This window comes from Cotesia typhae, unplaced genomic scaffold (assembly GCF_013202065.1).
Source record: "Cotesia typhae breed Kobodo isofemale line unplaced genomic scaffold, CoteBio_Ctyphae contig_17, whole genome shotgun sequence".
Lineage (NCBI taxonomy): Eukaryota > Metazoa > Arthropoda > Insecta > Hymenoptera > Braconidae > Cotesia > Cotesia typhae.
In genome coordinates this window covers 227,884-249,110 of record NW_027423724.1, presented here as the reverse complement: position 1 = coordinate 249,110, position 21,227 = coordinate 227,884, and the positions used below count along the sequence as shown (strand labels likewise).

Below are 21,227 nucleotides of genomic sequence, written 5' to 3'. Positions count from 1 at the left end.
CCGTACAAAATTTCGTATGGCGTGAATTTCGTAGCCATGTGTACGGTGGTATTATAGTTAAGCATTGCCGTTGGGATGTATCGATCCCAATTACTGAATTTATCTACGTAAGCCCGGAGGTAGTCGACTAAAGGCTGATGAGATCGCTCCAAGGCTCCGTTTGATTGAGGATAGTAAGAGGAAGTTGTTATTCTTTGAATTTTTAGTGCTTTAGCTAGTTGTTGGATTAATTTGCTGGTGAATGAGGTGCCCTTATCTGATAGAATTACGCGAGGGCACCCATAAAGGGCGATATAATGGTTTAATAGGGCATCTGCGACGGTTACTGCTCTGATATCAGGGAGAGGAACTGCTGCAGCTGCTTTGGAAAAATTGTCTTGAATTGTTAAGATGTGTATGTTACCGTCAGGGGTCATGGGCAGAGGACCTACCGTATCTATACTAATTTTCTCGAAAGGTTCAAAGGGTGTGTCTGTGATGGACATAGGTTGTTTTGTCTTTATTCGCGTCAGCTTATTTTTCTGACAAATTTCACAAGCTCGGATGTAATTGTAGATATTGTCTTTCATTCCTGGCCAGTAATATCTTTCGCGAATACGCCAATAAGTTTTTACTACACCATTGTGGCCCCCTATTAAACTGTTATGATTTTCTTCGATTATTTTTGATTGTAGGGATTCGTCTGATACCTCAACGTTCCCTTCGCACAAGGTAATTGTTAGTGGACAGTCTCTTAATTCGTGTGATAAATAAGCTTTGATGTTAAGGTCATCGAACTCATCTCCTTGTCTTGCACAGCGGAGTGAGTGAATGTCGTGTTTATGCATCGACTGTCGAAGATTTCTCAATCCTTCGATCAGGTCGAGTGGGTCTAGTTTTTCGAAATGTTTTGTCTTGATAAATACCGTGAAGATTTTACAACGACCTAACATGGTGACAAATACATCCCCTTCTGTAGGTTTTGAGGCATGAAGGTCGTCAGCATTTATAAATTTGAAGTCACGGAGCAGCTTCGCTACAGGTTTTGTTATTTCGCAGTCGGCCGCTAAGAAATGTAATAAATGGTCTCGGGCATAAGTGAGCCCATCTCGGCTGGTTGCGAATTTTATTTTTATTTCGGGACCCTTTTCGGGTATACTTTCGTCTGAACTAGAGGGTGAAGATATTTTTGGTCGATTACGTCGTTCGACAAAAATATTTTCAGCTTCTTCGAAAGTTGGAGGGTCATGAGCGACGAAGGGCGGTCCAAATCGGTAGTTCACTACATCATCCCCCACTGTTGTATTCCCGCATGTTGTTGACTGATTTTGGGTTTTATCTGAATCGTGGGATTTTTCTGGATTATTATTATCTGGTGGATTGTTTGATTTAATCTCGTTTGGTAAATTTTCTTTTGGTTTTACCCGTTCCGGTTCGATAAGGGTTTTATTCGCGTCGGACGGTTCGGTTTCGATCGTTTCCTGTATTCTCTTCCCGTTTTCGTCGACGATTTGACGGCTCGCGTGGTCATAATGGATACCCATGGCCGCTAGTTCATCGGGTATCAGAACTCTTCCGAAGATTGGGGTTCGGGGTTCTGGACCATCTCATAAATATCCAGTGAATCGGGATTTGTGGTGTCAGAGAATTTTTATTCGTTTGGATTTCCTTTTTGTCGTGAATGTTGACGACGTTTCTTGTGTTAGCAATTTCTGCTGAGGTTGCAGGTTCCGGCTCTACGATGACGGGGTGTTCCGTTTCGCTGGGATTTTCGCTTCTTCCCGTATCATCTGGGCTGATGTCGCTGCTTGATGCTGCTTCGAGGTCATTGCTGTTGTCTCTAAGAAACTCGTCGACATTAGTTTCAGTTGCGGTGTCATCTACAGAATCTTCTGCGCTTCGCCAGAGTGGAGGCATTTTACTTAGCGACTGGCGGATATTTTTCGCTGTTTCGGAACTAGTTCTTTTCATTTTTGCTAGTTCTTGGGGGGTGTAATTAAATATTGCTTCTTCTAGAAGCATTTTTTCTAGAGCTTTTTCTTTATAAGAATTTTCCGGTGGGGGTCGTCTTTTAATGATTTCATCGAACATTTTTATTAGGTCGAGGGTTTTTCGTCTTTGTCTTTGTGGGATGATGTTTTCTTTATTCTTTTCTAATTCTTCGTCCTTCTCCTCTTCATCGTCCCCCTCTTGTCCCGTATCTGGTTTGTTAATCGTGGAGGGTCCGGGAGTTGAGGCTGGCAAGAAAACATCATCGTCCCCCTCTTGTTCGTTTGCTGTTGATTTTGTCTTAGGATCTTCTGTAGTTAAATCAAGGTCGCTATCTTCAAAGTAATTTATTTTGGGCGGGATTCGCATTTTTCCCATTTCCCTTTTTCTAAGACGAGAAGCGATTGTTTCTCAGACTTCGGGGCGCTGCTGATTCTTGGTCTATTTTTTGATCCGAGAGGGCGACCAGGGCGCTTGATCGATTGAATCGCTTCTTCATCTGAGAGTATTTTATGTGATTTTATTATCGTAGTATTATTCGTGATGGGCAGTGCTAAATAATCATTTTCGGTAATATTATTTGATTCGTTTTCTAAGGGCTCGGGACGACCTTCGGGGTTATATGAGAGTCCTTCCGCGTATTGTTCCGTGATTTTGTGACGAACTATGACATTAAATTTCTATCTGCTTAATTTAGACCGCCATTTAGCTTGCCTTTCGGTGACAGTCGTGCTGTCCCTTAGCCAGGTGACACAAGGGCTACTGGTTATTAAAGTAAAATGTTTTTGGAGATAAGGTCGAAATTATTGAATGGCGTAAACTACTGCAAGGCAGTGTTTTTCAATGACAGTGTATCGGGTTTCGGTGTCGTGAAAGACGCATGGGACACATGACACTATTTTCTCTCCATCTCTTTCTAGGTCATCGTCCCCTTCTGTCGTCTGCTGACTGAGGATTCTGGATATTCCAGAGTCTGACGCGCTGACAGCTAGGATGAAAGGTTTGTTAAAATCTGGGTATTTGAGGAATGAGTCTATGCAGAGGGCATTTTTGATATCGTCGAATGCCTTTTGCGCTTCCCCGGTCCATGTGAAGGGCTTAGTTTTTCTCGTAAGGTCTGTTATGGGTTTAGCCCTTTCAGCGAAATTTTGTATAAATCTTCGGTAGTAATTTGCAAGTCCCATAAATTTTCTGGCTTCCGTATGATTCCTAGGTCTCGAGGCATTTTTAAGTGATGAAATCTTTTTTGGGTCTGGTTTAACGCCTTCTTTCGTTATCACGTGGCCTAGATAATCTACTTCCGGACAGAGAAATTTACATTTTTCAGGTTGGAGGGTTAGGCCAGCTTCTCTCAATCTATTGAATAATCTTTGAACTCTCACTCTATGTTCTTGTAGGGTTTCACCATAGCTAACTAAATCATCGATATAAATAAATAATTCTGTCTCTTTTAATCCGCTTAAAGTGGAATCCATCATTCGTTGGAAGCTAGATGGAGCGCATTCTAATCCAAATGCATGCAACGATATTACCAGTGCCCGTCTGGGGTAGAAAATGCCGTTTTTGGTGCGTCTGCGGGGTGCATTGGGATCTGATGGAAACCCATGGCGAGATCAAAGACGCTGAAAAATTAGCGTCGCCCTAATTGGTCTAAAATATCGATAATTAGGAGTAAAGGATAGGCATCCCCTCTAGTGATTTTATTTAGTTGCCTAAAGTCAATAACCATTCTATATTTTTTTATAGAGGGGTCATTTGATTTTTTTGGTACAATCCACAAGGGTGAGTTGTACGGAGAGTTAGATTTTCTGATTATTCCTTGTTTTTCAAGATTTTCGACCTGTCTGGCGATTTCTTCCCGATGTTCTGGGGGAAATCGATATTATTTTATTCTCACCGGTTCGTTGGTGGTGGTTTCTATCCGGCAGGTGAAATTCTTCGAACGACCTAATTTATCTCCGGGGAGGTGAAATACGTCGTGATTATTTTTGATGAGATTCTGAACTTGTTCTTTTTCTTCTTGATTGAGGTGATCTACAGGTATTTTCTGGAGTAAGATCTTTATACGTTCTTGTTTGTCTGTTATACAGTTGGAATTTTCTATAGAAGGGGAATCGGATTCGTCCCCCTCTGAACTAGGATTATCGAATTCGAACTCTTCGAGTGTTTAAGGTCCTATATCTATATCTACCGGGTTTGAGTTGAGATTAATGACCATACACATGGCATACCCGTCATCTACCTTGACAACAGCCTCTCCTCCGAGTACCCCTTTCGGAAGGTTCATTCGGGGGAGGTATCCCTCATCTTTTTCGAACTCTTGGATTGGTACTGATACTGATACCCTCATCCGAGGTGGCAAGATGTAGCTGGAAGAAGGCTTTGTTTCGAGGCTAAAGGGGAGGGGCAGGATAATAAAACTAGGGTTTGATTATCATAAGAAATTTCCGCTTTTTCAGCTTCGAAAAAGTTTCTCAAAATTCCCACTCCAGGGAATGGAAAATCTTCTAAACAAACTTGGAATTCTACGTCAATATTGAGGATTTTTAATGTGGTTGTTCCTAAAGTTTCGAAAGTGCTATCGCTGAGTCCTCGAAATCTCCTAGCTTTTCCAGTGTCGATAATTACTTCGGGTTTTAAAGCGGATGCATTGATGAGGCATATATCCCCCCCGGTATCGATGAGGAAGCGCTGATAATTGCCTAGGAGTGAGTTACACGACACATATATTTTTGGCCCAGTTCCTAGAGCGAGGACTTTTTGCTCTGGGAACTTTCTTGGGTTAATTATAGGGATGGGTTGTATTGGTTTATTTTTCATTACTAAGGTGTTCCAGTAAAACGGGATGGTTACGCGTTCTTGAATAAAGAATTCATTTCCGAGGAAGGCCTAATAACCTCCGGGTGGTTCCGGTACGAGATGGAAAGCAATTTTTGTTCCGAATATTTTTAAGTTTATTGAACCGGTTATGGGCATTGAGCTAGTAGCGATGCCTCCTACTACTCCTGTATTTTCGATGTTGCAGAGGACCTCGTCGCATAGTTCTACGATGCAGAGTAAGTTGAGGTCGGAGCCGGCGTCCAGGAGTGCGTTTACCTCTCCATTACGAAATGCTGGGCTTCGTATATGGACCGTGGGGCCTTTTCCGGTCGTTAGACATTTTGGTTTGTCCTTCCCTGGGCTCGTAATTCTCCTGCCGTCATCAATGGCGGGTTCTGTTGAGCGAGTAGTGGTTTTACGTTGTTCGGATCGGGTTGTTGTTCCGATCTCGGGAGAGTTATCGTTTCGTTCATTTTCAGTTGGTGTTCTAGGTCTGGCCTCTGGGAGTTTTGGAGGATTGGTCGGGGGTATTGATTTTGGAAGCCCCGATATGGACCCTTTTGGTACTGTTGATAATAGTTGGAGTTCTTCGAAGGTGTAATCGGAGACGGGACGGGCATACTCGCCATTGCCTCCTATTGACGAGCGCCCATCCCGTTTAAAGGATCGTAGGCGTCTCGACGTTCTCCCTTTGGGCAAAACGGACAATTACAGACTACTGAAGGGTCCTTTTTATGTCGTAATTTGGCTTCTGCAGAATCTTCGTCGTCTTCGAAGCGAACCGCTCTTTTAGTGGGACCGTTTACTCCAGGGTGACGATTTTGATTAAAATTTTGAAAGGTTCTAGGTTGATAATAATTTTGATTTCTCGGTGTATATTGTGGGTTTCGTTCGGTTCCGAACGCGAAAGTGGAGCCTACAATCTGCTGTTCCCTCTGATAATTCGGACCGTAGTAATTCTCTTCATAAGTGTCAGGGTATGGGTCTTCATAGTAGTCCGTCGGATGTACTAGTCTATGAGTGAATGTCTCTAGGACTTGTCTGTATTCGTGGTATGATAAAGTGCGAGGCAATTTGCGATAATTACCTCGGTCGTCATAGTCACGAGAAGATCTCGGCATCTGTGGATAGTGTCTGTTACCGTCTTGTCCGGTTCGTCTGTGAAATTCTACGGAGGGCGGTAGAGATTCGCTTGGTATGACTCCGTCATCTCTCATTGCGCGTCTACGGTCAGGTCTTCTGTACGCGTCATTTTCGATTGCCTTGTACATGTCGTCTAATGTTTCGGCTCTTCTCATTTTACATAGGCATCGTAAAAAGTCTGGTAAGTATTCATAGAAAGTAGTGGCCACTGTCTTTTCAAAAGTTCGTTTTACTACGGCCCTATCATCTTCGGGAGCATTAAGTTCGATACGCCGGACCATTTCGCTTAACCGAAAATAGAAATCTTCGATATTTTCAGATTCTTTTGGGGCCGCAGCAGCTAGATTTTTCTGCCACGTGGTATATGGGTCACCTCTTTTTAATTTTCTCCCTAAAATTAGTAAAATATCTTCAACGGAAGCTAGTTCTGCATGTTCGATTAGTCTTTTGGCTCGTCCATATAATTTTTGTGCTACACGGCGAGCGAAAAAGCCCTGGTTGTCAGCTGGAATACTGGGTAACCAGTTTCTTACTATTCCGTCAAATAATTCGAAATCTTTTAATGCGGTTGGACCCTCTCCGTTAAAATACGGGAGCGCATCGTGTAATTCTTTAGCGGGGGTTTGAATTTGGGTATCGAGGTTTTCCTCGGTTATAGAGGTGTCAACCAGTGCAGCCAGATCGTGCGATTTTTTTACCCCCTCTTTAGCGTCGCGTGCGCCAGGCACACAAGTAAGTGATGCCTGTCTGTGAGTCGGAAAACCGAGCGGAGCCGAGGGAGTCCGAGAAAGGGGAACGAATCGAGGGGAATAAGCCTCCTGCCACACGAAACAGAGGAATAACTCACACAACAGTAGCTCCCTGTTCGTGTGAAATTCTCAGAATCCGATTTCAGCCGAACATACAGCGGGAAAAATAATACTTTAATTTTTATTAAAATAAATAAATAATGCTTTTTTGTTAAAAATATGTAGGTTTAATTTTTTTTTCTATATAAAAAATAAATTTTTTTTATCAATAAAAATTAAAATACAGAATTTTTTTTCATAAAAAAATCATTATTACTTTTTTACGCTGTTATTAATAATAATTTATTATTAAGTAATAATAATAATAATAATAATAATAATAATAATAATAATAATAATAATAATAATAATAATAACTGTTATTATTTTTATAAATAATAATAACAATGGTTATTTATAAAAATTATTACTAATCATTTTGGTTATTGGGAATTCCCAAACGCAGTTTTTATCTTAGTTTTCACATTTTACCGGCAAGACCTGCGATGGCTGCGCGGCGTAAGTGTAAGCTTACGTCGACAGAACTTTTGAGATCGAGTCCTCGCCCAAACAAATTTTTTTTTTTTAATATTTTTTTAATATTTTTTTATGTTGCTACAAACAATAATAATAATAATAATAACTGTTATTATTTTTATGAATAATAATAACAATGGTTATTTACAATAATTATTACTAATAATTTTGGTTACTGGGAATTCCCAAACGCAGTTTTTATTTTAGTTTTCACTTTTCATCGGCAAGACCTGCGATGGCTGCACGGCGTAAGTGTAAGCTTACGTCAACAGAACTTTTGAGATCGAGTCCTCGCCCAACCAAATTTTTTTTTTTTTAATATTTTTTTTTATGTTGCTACAAACAATAATAATAATAATAATAATAATAACTGTTATTATTTTTATGAATAATAATAACAATGGTTATTTACAATAATTATTACTAATAATTTTGGTTACTGGGAATTCCCAAACGCAGTTTTTATCTTAGTTTTCACTTTTCATCGGCAAGACCTGCGATGGCTGCGCGGCGTAAGTGTTAGCTTACGGCCACGAAGCTTTTGAGATCGAGTCCTCGCTCAATCAAATTTTTTTTTTTCATTTTAAGTATTTTTTTTTATGTTGCTACTAACAACAAAAATAATAATAATGACAACTGTTATTTTTTTTATGAATAATAATGACAATGGTTATTTATAATATTTATTACTAATAATGATAATTATTACTAATTATGATTACTAATAATTAATTAATAAAAATCTACAATTGTAACTGATGAAAAAATGTGATTTTTATTAAAATAAAATAATTAATGTAATGGCTCTTGCCATTGCCTCGAGGTCAAGCGTCTGACGATCGCGCGCTCAAGCCTTTGACAGCGTTGAGTCGTCGCGCGCGAATTCACGTCATTGTCGTTTAAATGCCCGGGTATTTAAAGACACGTTGTTTACGTTTCCGTCGTAAAACAAAGGACGCTACTTTTGTTTCTCCGTCAATATTGGCGCGCTTATTTTGCGTTTATTCCGCCATTAACGTTTGTGCAGTGTAATGTATTTGACGTGCCTTTGGATTATTTGGATTTAATTGCTACAGTCCAGCGATAATTACAGGTATTTTAATAAGTATTTAATTTAATTTGTCTCTATTATTAATATTATTAAATATAAAATATAAAAAATATTTACAATATTTCGTGGAAGAGTTGTAATTGTGTTTTTTTTTTTCAACTCATCCGTTTTCCCGGCATTTTTATTAATTACTTTAATAAATAAAATAAAATAAATAATAAATAAATAAACAAATAAAATAAATTAAAATAAAATAAAATCATCTTATTTACAGTTTCGTTTTTGGTTTAATTGTCGGTGTTTTTTTCCGGTGTTGTTGTCGACGTCATCGTCGGCTTCGGTGTCATCGTTGGTGTCATTTTTAGCGTCATCACTGGTGTCATCGTTGATGTTTCTTTTAGTGTCATCGCTGGTGTCATCGTTGGAGTTATTTTTCGCGTCATCGTTGGTGTAATTTTTGGTTTCATCCTTGGTGTTATTTTTCGCGTCATCGCTGGTGTAATTTTTAGGGTCATCACTGGTGTCATCGTTGGTGTTTCTTTTAGTGTCATCGCTGGTGTTATTGCTGGTGTAATTTTTGGTGTCATCTTTGGTGTTATTTTTTGCGTCATAGCTGGTGTAATTTTTGGTGTCATCCTTGGTGTTATTTTTCGCGTCATCGCTGATGTAATTTTTGGTGTCATCGTTGGTGTTATTTTTAGCGTCATCACTGGTGTCATTTTTAGGGTCATCACTGGTGTCATCGTTGGTGTTATTGCTAGTGTAATTTTTGGTGTCATCGTTGGTGTTATTTCTGGTGTCATCGCTGGTGTCATTTTCTTTTTTGTAAAATCGTATTATTGGTGTTGTTTTAATTATTTTAAACCATGGATTTATCAGAGCCTTCAGCTAAGAAATCCAAAAAGTCAAAAACATTTCAACACCAATGGTTCGATGATAATCCAGAGTGGAAAACATGGGTCAAGGAATGTTTGTCAGATTCAGAAAAATTTTTATGTATTATTTGTAATGAAAATTTAGCTTGCGGTCGTTTCGAAATTGACAGACATTCCAAAACCAAGAAACATTTGGAGAACTTGCGTGTGTACAACGTCAACAACCCTGCTTCTCCAAATGTAGTGCTTCCTGGAATTTCTTCATCCGCTTGCTCTCAAGTTGATTCCAGTTCATCTTTGTCTTCAGCTGAACTGGAGTTTAATGAACGAGTTAAAGCAGCTGAAATTAAATTTGCGACCTTGCTTGCTCAAAACAATATTCCTTTGGCAGCTGCACCACAAATTTTGAAATTATTTCAGTCGATTGGTAAAGAACCTGCTGTTCTCCAAAAGATGACAGCGGGCAAAACCAAAGCTACTGGAATTATTTCAAATGTAGTGAGTGTTCATGAATCGACACGGATCGTTAAAAATGTCCAAAAAACAAAATTTTCTATTCATGTAGACGAGACCACTGACATTACGAACGACAAATGGATGACGTTGATGGTCCGCTATGTGGACCCAACTACATTATTAGTTAAAATTGAATTATTAGAATTAATTCATTTAGATGCGACGGACGGTTCGGCAAAAAGTATTTTTGGACAATTTTGCGATTCGTTGGCCAAATTAGGAATTTCGTTAGAGCAAATCATCGGTCTTGCCTGTGACAATGCTTCAGTTATGGTTGGTAAACGTAACTCTTTCAAAATTCTGATGACTGAGAAAATTCCAAATCTTCTCACGTTATCATGCATTTGTCACTCTCTTGCCCTCGCCTCAAAAGAAGCATGTTCTAAGATTCCAATCGAAGTTCACGACTTTCTTACCAATGTTGTATCTTTTATTAAAAATAGCCCGAAACGCAGCGCCCTCTTTGCTGATTTTCAAGATTGCTATGAAGAAAGTCCTACCAAGCTTGTTCGATTCGCTGCAACTCGGTGGCTGTCTCGTCAAATCGCGATTACAAGGGTTTTAAACAATTGGCAAGCGATTAGTGCTTTTTTGATTGATCAATCTTCGGAGAAAGCTGGAAATGGAGATGATTTACTTGCAATCATGCAGAAACCATCGACAAAAGCGTATTTACTCTTTTTGAAATCTGTGCTTGAATCTTTCAACAAGATCAACGCTAATTTTCAAGCGAGTAATACTCTAGTCCACGAGTTACAGCCATGTTCTAAAAAGCTGCTCGTTCAATTTCTCCGAAGGTTCATGAAATTCCCTTTGTTGAAACCTGTAATCTTTGACAATAACGTCCGTGACATAAACTTGGAAGAAATTGCGAATCAACGTAATTTGCTTGAAGTAGATGAAGGGGAAGGGGAAGGGGAAGGGGAAGGGGAATTCCCAGTAACCAAAATTATTAGTAATAATTATTGTAAATAACCATTGTTATTATTATTCATAAAAATAATAACAGTTATTATTATTATTATTATTGTTTGAAGCAACATAAAAATAAATATTAAAAAAAAAAATTTGTTTGGGCGAGGACTCGATCTCAAAAGTTCTGTCGACGTAAGCTTACACTTACGCCGCGCAGCCATCGCAGGTCTTGCCGGTAAAATGTGAAAACTAAGATAAAAACTGCGTTTGGGAATTCCCAATAACCAAAATTATTAGTAATAATTATTATAAATAACCATTGTTATTATTATTTATAAAAATAATAACAGTTATTATTATTATTATTATTTTGTTATTAAATGCTCAGGGGGGTTATCCCCGGAGTCCGATTCTCCGAGGGCCCAGCCTGAGCTCCATCCGTTACTGCTGGACCACTCCGCACAACAAGGCGGTTAGTGATCACAGCAGGCCAAAGTCATTTCCCTTAAGAGACGGAGAGAACCAAGTAAAACAGCCTTCTGCATCCTAACTGCCAAGAACTCAGCTTTTGATGAGCAAGCTGGAACTTTGGCAAGTGAGGATACAAAAGACTGTTTCATCCCTCCTAGGACGCCAACAATCAGGACGACAAGCTTGACACGGTAACCTGGGTAAAGTTTGCCAATTTCAAACAGGAGATCCTGATATATTTGTCTTTTGTGCTCTTCTTTGGCTGAGATGTTGTATTCAGCCGGGGCCGAGAACTCAATGACATAAATGTCACGAGTGGCCTTGTCGAAGAGCACAATATCAGGTTTGTTGTGATCTATCCGCCGGGTTGTTGCAAATGGCATGTTCCAATAAATTTTGCAACTGTCATTCTCAACAACCTGGGGAATATCTCCTGGCAAATAAGGCAGCACTGGTGTCACGTCAATACCGTAGCAATGACGAAGATAGTAGTACAGTACTCTCAGGGCAGCATTGTGACGCTGGATATATGCACCTCTCGCCAGCACTGGACATGCCGACAAAAGGTGCATAAGCGTCTCCGGATGTTGTCTACACCTCCTACAGGACGTGTCCGGAAGCTGCACCTGGAGCACCTTGCTACGGTACTCAAGAGTGTTAATGACACCATCTTGGCAGGCAAATATGAACCCTTCAGTCTCGGACATCAGGCCCGCTGACTTTAAGAAGGAAAACGTCAGCTGGATGGACAAGCCATGATCACGCACGTGTTTAAAGAACACGCTGTGCATGGACTTGTCCATCAGTTCGCCAAGGAGTAGTTTTTCCTCGGCGTTCCTGATGACGCTCTTAAATTCCTCCTTTCGGAGTTCCATAAGAGCGTTTATTTCTCCAAGACCAAGGGTTCTTGCCGCATATATTGCTGCCTTATACAAGAATGACCCCTTATGCGCATTTTCATGTTTATGTACAATTTGCATAAGAAAGTCATCCTCGTCTGCAGTGAAATTGACAACTTCGTGAGTTAAACCCAGGACCAAACGGTCGTGAAGCCGCTCCAAACTCTGCAAACCTCTCCCACCGATGGACCGGGAGAGGTATAATCTGGCGACTGATGAATTGGGGTGCATGCTCCGATTCATATTAATGATCTTACGGGTTTTGATGTCGAGATCTCGTAAATCCTTTCGGGTCCATTTCAGGACACCGAAAGAGTATAGTAAGACTGGGACAGCGAGCATGTTAGTAGCTGAGACTTTGTTTTTGCCGGAAAGTTCGGAGGACCAAATTTTCCGGAGTCTCCTAACATACTCGCTCTGGAGAGTTGTTCGGACTTCAGAGACCGCATGCATGCGGTGCTCTTCCATTCCTAGATATCTATACAACTCCCCGGCGTCTAATTGGCTTAAGACGCTCCCATCCACTAATTCGACATCATCACCAGTATCAGAGCACTTACCCCTCGCCAGATGTACGACCGCATACTTGTCCAACCCAAAAGACATTCCGACATCTCGTGTGTACTCTGCTACGATGTTGAGGGCCGCTTGTAGATGATCTTTATCAGCGCTATACAACTTCAGATCATCCATGTAAAGCAGATGGGTAATCGAATAGTTTCGATCACCCGGAGGCCCCACAGAGTACCCATGAGTTTTACGGAGAACAACAGATATAGGCAGCAGTGAAATGCAAAACAGCAGAGGGCTCAAGGAATCGCCTTGGAAGACCCCTCGTTTGTACTCTACAACTCCGGTTACGTGCAATGCGTTTCCACTTCCAATGTGAAATCGCGTTCGCCAGAGCTGCATTGTACGCCGAATACATTCCACTATTTCGGGATTGACTCCCAGGCATTTGAGTAGATATAAAATCAACTCATGTGGAGTTGAGTCAAATGCCTTGCGATAGTCAATCCAAGCCATTGACAGGTTGCGTTGATAGTAGATCGCATCTTGTAAGACGCATCGATCCACTATCAGGTTCTCCTTGCAACCTGACAGGCCTCTTTACTGCCACGTTGTTCATATATCTGTTGCCATACAGGCTCTATCTGCTGCAAGATACGGTTATTTAAAATTTTTGTAAAAATTTTATAAACCGCATTCAAGCAGGTGATAGGCCTGAAATTCTTAGGGTCAGACAAGTCACCTTTTTAGGTATCAGTACGGTTCGCCCTTCTACAAGCCAGTCCGGAATCGGATCGTCAGCTCTAATGTATGATGTAAATATGCGGGCCAGATGGAGGTGGGTAGAAGTAAACTTCTTCCACCAAAAGACATTAATGCCGTCTGGTCCCGGGGCAGCCCAATTTTTGCTGCCATTTAGAGCTGAACGAACTTCATCCACACTGACTGCAGGGCTCTCTTCATCAGCATTCTGTCGACGGTGTTCCCGACAGAATACTTTGAAGTCGTGCAGAGCTGGAGTGTTGGCTAATAATAAAAAAATTTTTATTATTTTTACAAAGAATTTTTACATGAAAAATTATGTAAATTCTACCTATTTTGTCTGATAGTAGACTATTAACCAGAAAAATACTTCAAAGGTAGCTATACAAGCATAGAATTATAACATTCGATGCTTGTTAAGATCGACCATCTTCCCCCGCCGTCCATCTTACGGCTTAAAATTATATTATTATTATTATTATTATTATTATTATTATTATTACTTAATAATAAATTATTATTAATAACAGCGTAAAAAAGTAACAATGATTTTTTTATGAAAAAAAATTCTGTATTTTAATTTTTATTGATAAAAAAAATTTATTTTTTATATAGAAAAAAAATTAAACCTACATATTTTTAACAAAAAAGCATTATTTATTTATTTTAATAAAAATTAAAGTATTATTTTTCCCGCTGTATGTTCGGCTGAAATCGGATTCTGAGAATTTCACACGAACAGGGAGCTACTGTTGTGTGAGTTATTCCTCTGTTTCGTGTGGCAGGAGGCTTATTCCCCTCGATTCGTTCACCTTTCTCGGACTCCCTCGGCTCCGCTCGGTTTTCCGACTCACAGACAGGCATCACTTACTTGTGTGCCTGGCGCGCGCGACGCTAAAGAGGGGGTAAAAAAATCGCACGATCTGGCTGCACTGGTGTCAACGCGGAAGGTTCTTCTTTCCATGGCTCCAAACGGGAAATCGTTAGAGCAAGGCACGAAAAACGTTCCGGATTCGTCCTCAAACGGTTCCACGATTATTGCGTTATTAAATCAGTCTAAATTTAGCTATTCTGTATAAGATATGTATTTAAGGAAGGGTTACAAGGGAGGTTTTGTTCAGGAGAAAAAAAAAGGAAAAGAAAAATTTCGATTTTATTTAATTTAAATCGCGATGTATTTTTATTCGGTCATTAGGTGATTAGGTCAACAGCTGTAGAGTACAATAACACGAAAGAAAGTTTAGTTATCGTGGTGTATGGTTACCGAGTGACGAGTACGGTAGTGTAAACAAGGAAGAGTTGATAGTTGAATTTGTAGTAAATAATTTTACGGTTGAAATATGAGACGATTTAAATGCCTTTAATTAAGCCACAAGAATTTTAACTGATTTAAATAAGTAAGTCACGTGTTCGACTGACTATTCAAGGTTAGATTTAATTTTGGTTAGTTAAGAAGGTCAAGCAAGAGTTTAAAGGAGGTTAATATGTGTAATTCGGAAAGGTATTGAAGGTAGAAAGGATAAGGGTTTAGATTTTCGGATAAATCTATTTGCAATGGGGATTTAGAGTTGGCCGTGTAGATGGGTTTAGATGAGCTTTGATGGGGTTTTGGGTTTGTCGAAATTCTAGTATTTTTTCGTAAATTTCCGGGATTGCCTTAACGTTTTCTAGAATTTTCAGACCGCTAGCCTTGTTGTTGACTACCTTATTCGCGGGTTCCGTATCTTCCTCCCAATATTTAGTTTCAATAAGAGGTCGGTGGTATACTCTGCCGTTAATGAAATCTGAATGTATCTTTTTCAGATGGTGTCGATAGCCCGACCGTCTACTCTTTCCCATCGACCTTTTATAATTTTGAAAAAAAAATTTTTGTCGGTTTTAACCCAAAATAGTAAGTTTGTTCGAAAATTTTGAATCGCGAAATTATGAATCGGTCGATCGGTGATAGGGGATTATAATTTTCTTATATTTAATGTGAGTTAGTACTACAAGTATTCAGATATTAAAATTTGTTTTATGCCCTTGTGAGTGTGTGGTCTAGAGAAGGTGCTAAATTTAAAGCACCCTTCCCAAGAGTTTTGTGAGAGCTTCTTTCGTAAAAGAAAGTGCTAATTAAAGCACCTTTCTAGTACTAGGAAACTTCTGTAAAAGTATTGTCAGAGAAGGTGCTAGATTCGCAGCACCCTTCTCGTAAAATGTAGTGTAAATGTAAGGGATAAAAATTTTCAAAATATCGAAGTATATAAAATTTAATGTTAGTATTGCTTAGTTAGCAAAAAAATTTTTTTTTCTTCTCAATACTGGGTCAAAATAAATTTTGCTGACAGGAGTAGCGATTGCAAATTCGGTTTGGTGTTAATTAACTCGGACATAGACGCGTCAGCGAATTCTTTTTGCGATATTTTATTGTCTAAAGGAAGTATATTAGGTCAGAAAACGATTGCGAAATGATGCGACTAGAGTTCTATAACCTTTTGAAAAAGAATTCAGGGCAAAGGAAATTTTTCAAAATATAAAATTTAAAATATGTCGAAATATAAGAAAATTTTGTAAGACTCGAAATTCGTTCTACAATACAATTGAAATTATGTCAAGATTGAGCAAAATTATAGCTTGAATTTACTTTACACAGTGAATTTACTTTATAACAAAAATTGTTAGAGTTTTTTTTTAAATTTTCTCAAACGGAAGTTAAATAATTTCGTATTCGTATCCCACCGCTGCCACCAGTGTTCTTTATGTTATGTCCAAGGGCGTTTTTAGAGCGGTAGCGTAAACGGTGGAGGTTTGGACTAACAGTTTAAAGAATACGCAACGGAGGTTTTAATTCCGTTGTTTTATTTATTTATGTGGGACGTTTTCGAAGTACGAATTTACCACGCCTTCGTTTGAGACTGTTCACGGATTTATTGAAAGTAGGTGTACTTACTGTTACAGGAACTTTATTGATGGTCAGATCCGTGGTTTTAGGGCAGCTGTTAGCGCCTGCTCCTTGATTGGGCCCTTTGGTTGGTTCTCGCAGCGGATGGATTAGGATGGAATTGGGCTGCTTATATTACGGGCTTCTTATTTCGTGAAATGAACTGGTTGGAAATTGATTTTACTTTTATTTAGATTTATTTTTATAAACATTAAAACTTACACTTTCACAAATTGATTCTTGTGTCGTTAAATTTAATGAATTTTAATAAATTGATTTAGCTAACGTCCTCCAGTCCCCCGTAGGGTAAAGTGCGCAAATTTAGCTTTTTAATGATATTTTAACTTACTGTCCGGATTCTCGCCTAAGTGCAGGGCAAATTAGAACTTTGAGATTCCGGTTCTCTAGGATTGTATTTAATAACTAATACGTGGCCTGCCGGTTGAACCGAGTCTGAACTCGTCTTAAGTGCAGCGCAAATTAATATAAGGGACTTTTACAAGGCACGGGTCCGTCAATTAAACGAGGAAGTCGAATTAATTGCTCAAAGACAAGGTGTTGGCTGTTGATCGCCTTTTTAAATACTCGCGCTGCTGAGATTGCAGAAGTCCCCGCTAGTCAACCAGCAGTCGCGTAGCTTATGTTTTATTGTGGCTTTCGCGCATGGAGAAGTCTTCCATCTGCGCGGGTGATTTAAATTTACGGAAAAATTTTGGGGTGGACATAACAACATTAAGTCCAAAGAATTGGTTATTTTGAGTCAGAAAAGGTCACAGGAAAATTTTGGTCAGAATTAATTAATTTACAACAATTAACTTATGTTACAAATTTTTAACTTAATTGAGAAATTTATATTGTGATTAATTTAATTATCAAAAGTTAATTCAAGGTATTAAGATCTCTCGTATTGGATCAATTATTGTTATATTATTAAGACCGTGACTATAACTTACTTAGGAATTTTAATCCATATAATACTTCAATTCGAAGAAAATTAACAATCAGAATTTGAAAATTGTAATAGTGAGTTCAAAGTTATTTAGAAATTGATTGTTAATTGAAAATTATCGTTTTATTAAATTCTAATGATTGAATGTTTTAATGGCTCAAATGATTGAATGTTTTAATGGCTGCTTTCATTGCATAGTCTTGGAGGATTTAAATTTCGTAACAACACAAGTGGTGCACCAATTTTGAGGTTTAAAGTATGAGGTGGTATTCCCAGTGGATTGAGAGTATGTAGAAACTCTTCAGGATAATGGACTGCATCTTCTTCCTCCATTACTTTATCGATTGAATTATATGTCACTTGCTCTATTGGCAACTTCTCTAGTAAAAAATTATTAATGCAATTGGCTTGATCGTTTGTTGGGGTAAGAATGGTTCTCTCCTTTAGCCATGCACAATAATTTATTCTAGCCTTGTCAATATCAGGATAAATTTTATTAGTTAGTGAGATTAAATCTATCACAGTATTACAATGGATACTCGAAATATTTATTTTTCCTTGTTCTTCCGGAATTTCGCCATTTCCTATATCAATCAATATTTTTGAAAACTCCTCTGCTCTTGAATTGAGTTGGAGATGAACACGCATATTAATACTCAATGATAGGATTTTGACTGAAGGCCATAAAATTGATGACTTGAGACAGGCTTTTACTTCATTTGCTCGTGTTCCTCGTTGTACAACAGGCAACGTTTGTCTAAAGTCACCAGCCAAAAAAACAATTACTCCACCCATAAGTTGTTTACAATCTCTAATGTCCTGGAGAGTCCTATTCAGAGCTTCAATACTTTTTTTGTGAGCCATAGCACATTCATCCCAAATAATAATCTTTGTTTCTCTGAGCACATGAACCATATCACTTTGCTTAGAGATATTACAAAGTGGAGACTCAGAATAACCAAGTTTTAAAGGTAATTTGAATGCAGAGTGTGCTGTTTTACCTCCGTCAATCAAAGTCGCAGCTATCCCTGAGGAAGCAATGGCTAAAGCAATTTTTTTGACACTTCTGACTTTTGCGAGCAGCAAATTGATTAGAAACATTTTTCCCGTGCCACCAGGAGCATCAAGAAAATATAATTGTCCAGAATCAGTATTGATCGCATTTAAAATTTCGTTGTAGACATTTTTCTGTTCTAAATTTAATTTAGGAACATTATCAGCAACAAAATTAGTCAAATAATTGGTATCATAAGCTAATTCACTAAAATATTAACGATTTGTAATAACAGATCCTTTCTCTCGTGATAGAGATAAAAGACCAAATTCGGAAAGTGTTTTTCCAGACATTGATAGGACAACATCTTCTATAAGGATTAGGGCTTGGTTATAAATAAAATCTAGGATCAGCTCAATACTTCCACGTTCTTGTTCTACTCTTCTCTTAATATCTTCCGAAAAATAGTCCCGATAATTTTCCCATAATTTTAATGGGTCTCCAAGATGGCAGAAAACCAACATAATGGGAAACAGTTCACGGATTTTATAAGAGGAATCAGAGATGCAAGCTTCTTCAAGAGTACGGTCCCAATGAGCATCATCTTCGAGCAAACCACGTGCTCTACATGCGGCTTGAAATGTTGGGTGAACTACTCCTCCAATAGTTTTTAAAGCAAGGAATGATGTTGGACCCCGGACTTCATGTAAAAGAAGTCGAAGATAATAACACTTAGTATTTTTAGGATGGACAGTATAAACTCTACCTAAAGTTTGATTTTTTTTTATTCCCAAATAACCCCGAACTTCTTTTTCTTTTTTTCTTCTCAAAAATTTGTTGTCTTTTCACACATAGTATGCTGGAACTTCAACGCACAGAAGAGTTTTGGCAAAATCATCAACTTGGCAAAGTTCCAAAAATGCCTTTAATGTTGTTTTTAGAGGATTTTGTACTTTGGCAATGACATCATTTCTTGAAAAATAAATTCTCTGACCGTTCTCAAGATGCACAGCAAGATGCATAACTGAAGGAAATCTATCATGGATATGGAAACAAAATATGCGCCAGATTGCTTCAGAGCTACTAATATAACGTCCCGCCTGGTACTTTTTCACCTCATCTAAGTCTTCAACAGTAAATGATGCTTGATCAGATCCTTTGTTAATATACTTACAAATATATTTAATAGATTTAATGGAATTACAATATTCGACATTGATGTGAGCTTTGAAAGTACGACTCAAAACTGGATTGTATGGTACAACCCATCGATTATCAATGGTAACTCCATTAAACATTAATTTTACTCCGCCATCTGTTGGGGATCGTCTGCGATATTTCGGATAGCCATCCTCGCCTGTTTCAGTTTCTTTCAAGAACACCTTAAGATATCTTTTACTACACTTACCGTCCATCATACAGGGTGACTTTGTGTTAAAAGATCCACAGGGACCGTGAATCATAGATGATTTAACAATATCATGAAGATCTGAATCTAAATTATGATCAGGTAATTCAGCACTTCTAATTTGGTCAATGCAGTCCGGTCTTATCTTATTTTCTAACCACAAAAGAATATGAACATGAGGAAGTCCACGTTTCTGCCACTCAATTGTGTACATGTGACATTTTACGTCACCGAAGATTCGACCTACTGTGAGGAGCTTCATTATATGTTTTACTTTCAAGTTGAAAACTTTCGCTACAATGTCATGTCTGTCGTAGGACTTTTGACCTTGACGCAGTAGTTCTGTTATTTCCGGCCATTTAGGGTTGCAAGTAAATGTGATAAATAAATCTGGCCGACCATAATGGCGGACATACGTCATAGCATCTTGAGTTCGCTCATGTGTGTAACGGGGGCCACCAGTAAAAGAAGAAGGCAATACAACCATTTTACCGATCGCTGACAGTTCTTCATCATTTTTTGTTAAAGCATCTTTGAGATGAACATGTTCTTCACTTCGCAGCGTTTTTTGATTATTACGAATCCAGCAGAGTCTTTCAGTTTCAATTTTTGCATACATATCAACTAAAAATTGATTTAACAGATTATGGAATAATAATAAATAGCAGCTTTCGCCATCACGTTCCATAACCCTGAAACTGTAAAATTCTAAAGAAGAAACGGTTTTATTAAGAGTTACTTTTGTCTTCTCATCACGTTTAGGTATATTAATGTGATAAGCATCTTCTCCATGACAGAACATCAATGGATATTGTAAAGTATCATAAGCGCGATGTGTCTCACTGATTCGTATCAATTGCTTGCTCCTGCTATGAATAACGATGTCTCTTCTTTCAAAATCCTGTCCGACGATAAGCACTGCCACTTCATTAGCTTGAGGGGCATTAAAACGGCCTTTGTGTCCTTCAAAAGGTTTTCGATCAGCATTAATCACAATTTTGAACTCTTTTTGATTTTTAGGAACTGAATCTATTGCAGCTTGAATATCCAAAATATACTTGTTGTGCTTATGCAGTAACATCTGCAGTTGATGAGTTAATTGTAAATTTAGTCGAGAGAATAATCCACATCGGATGTCTCTTTCTCTATCGTCATCACCAACAAAGTATATTTGAAGAAAAACAGGATTCTGGTCCGGTTCAACCATCAAACTTCCTAATTTGTGGTAAGCCTGTCCTTGAACTTTAAATGTTGTCATAAAATTACCTTCATTCACCGTTTAAGCTCCAAAAGACGTCATCTGAAAGCATCCATTGTACTTACGAACATTGGACAAAAAATGTTCTTCGGACATTGGATGTGATGGGTAAGTAGACTATTTAAAGGATCAGAATAGGGGCCAAGCTTAGAAAGCTGAACTTTGCCACTGCTACAACACAACCCTTGAGTTTCATCCTTCCATTTCAACGCATGACACCAGGGGCAAGGTAAACGTGACCCAGGAGTTACAATTTTGTCATTCGAATAATTAGTTTGAGAATTATATTTAAAACCAGACAGATACTTAGAAGTCCAGGGCCGTAATTTTTCTTTGTAATACTTAGCTGAAACTGCTTGAAAAATATGTGGGTTTTTAATTTGATAATTTTTTTGAACTTTTTCAGAAACATCAGGATGATTTTGAATATAACTTTTAGCTAA

General features: G+C 38.4%; 1 protein-coding gene across 1 annotated transcript; it reads right to left on the bottom strand.

Annotated features, from left to right (window-relative positions):
• Positions 1–17,298: 17,298 nt before the first annotated feature.
• On the bottom strand, positions 17,299–20,784 carry LOC141537825 (uncharacterized). Its single transcript, XM_074259004.1, has 3 exons — positions 19,113–20,784; positions 18,399–18,884; positions 17,299–18,317 (listed from the first exon to the last, which is right to left on the bottom strand). The coding sequence occupies exons 1-3, from the start codon at positions 20,782–20,784 to the stop codon at positions 17,299–17,301; spliced, it is 3,177 nt and encodes a 1,058-aa protein (XP_074115105.1).
• Positions 20,785–21,227: the final 443 nt, after the last annotated feature.

Bases quoted from the DNA above. Each gene is read 5' to 3' on its own strand.
- LOC141537825 (XM_074259004.1), bottom strand. From the start codon at position 20,784: ATGACAACATTTAAAGTTCAAGGACAGGCTTACCACAAATTAGGAAGT. The intron at 18,885-19,112 runs GTCAGAGAATTT...ATCAAACTTTAG, and splicing joins TGCTGTGCATCTTGAGAACG to GTAGAGTTTATACTGTCCAT. The intron at 18,318-18,398 runs GTTAATATTTTA...AATTAAATTTAG, and splicing joins AGGATCTGTTATTACAAATC to AACAGAAAAATGTCTACAAC.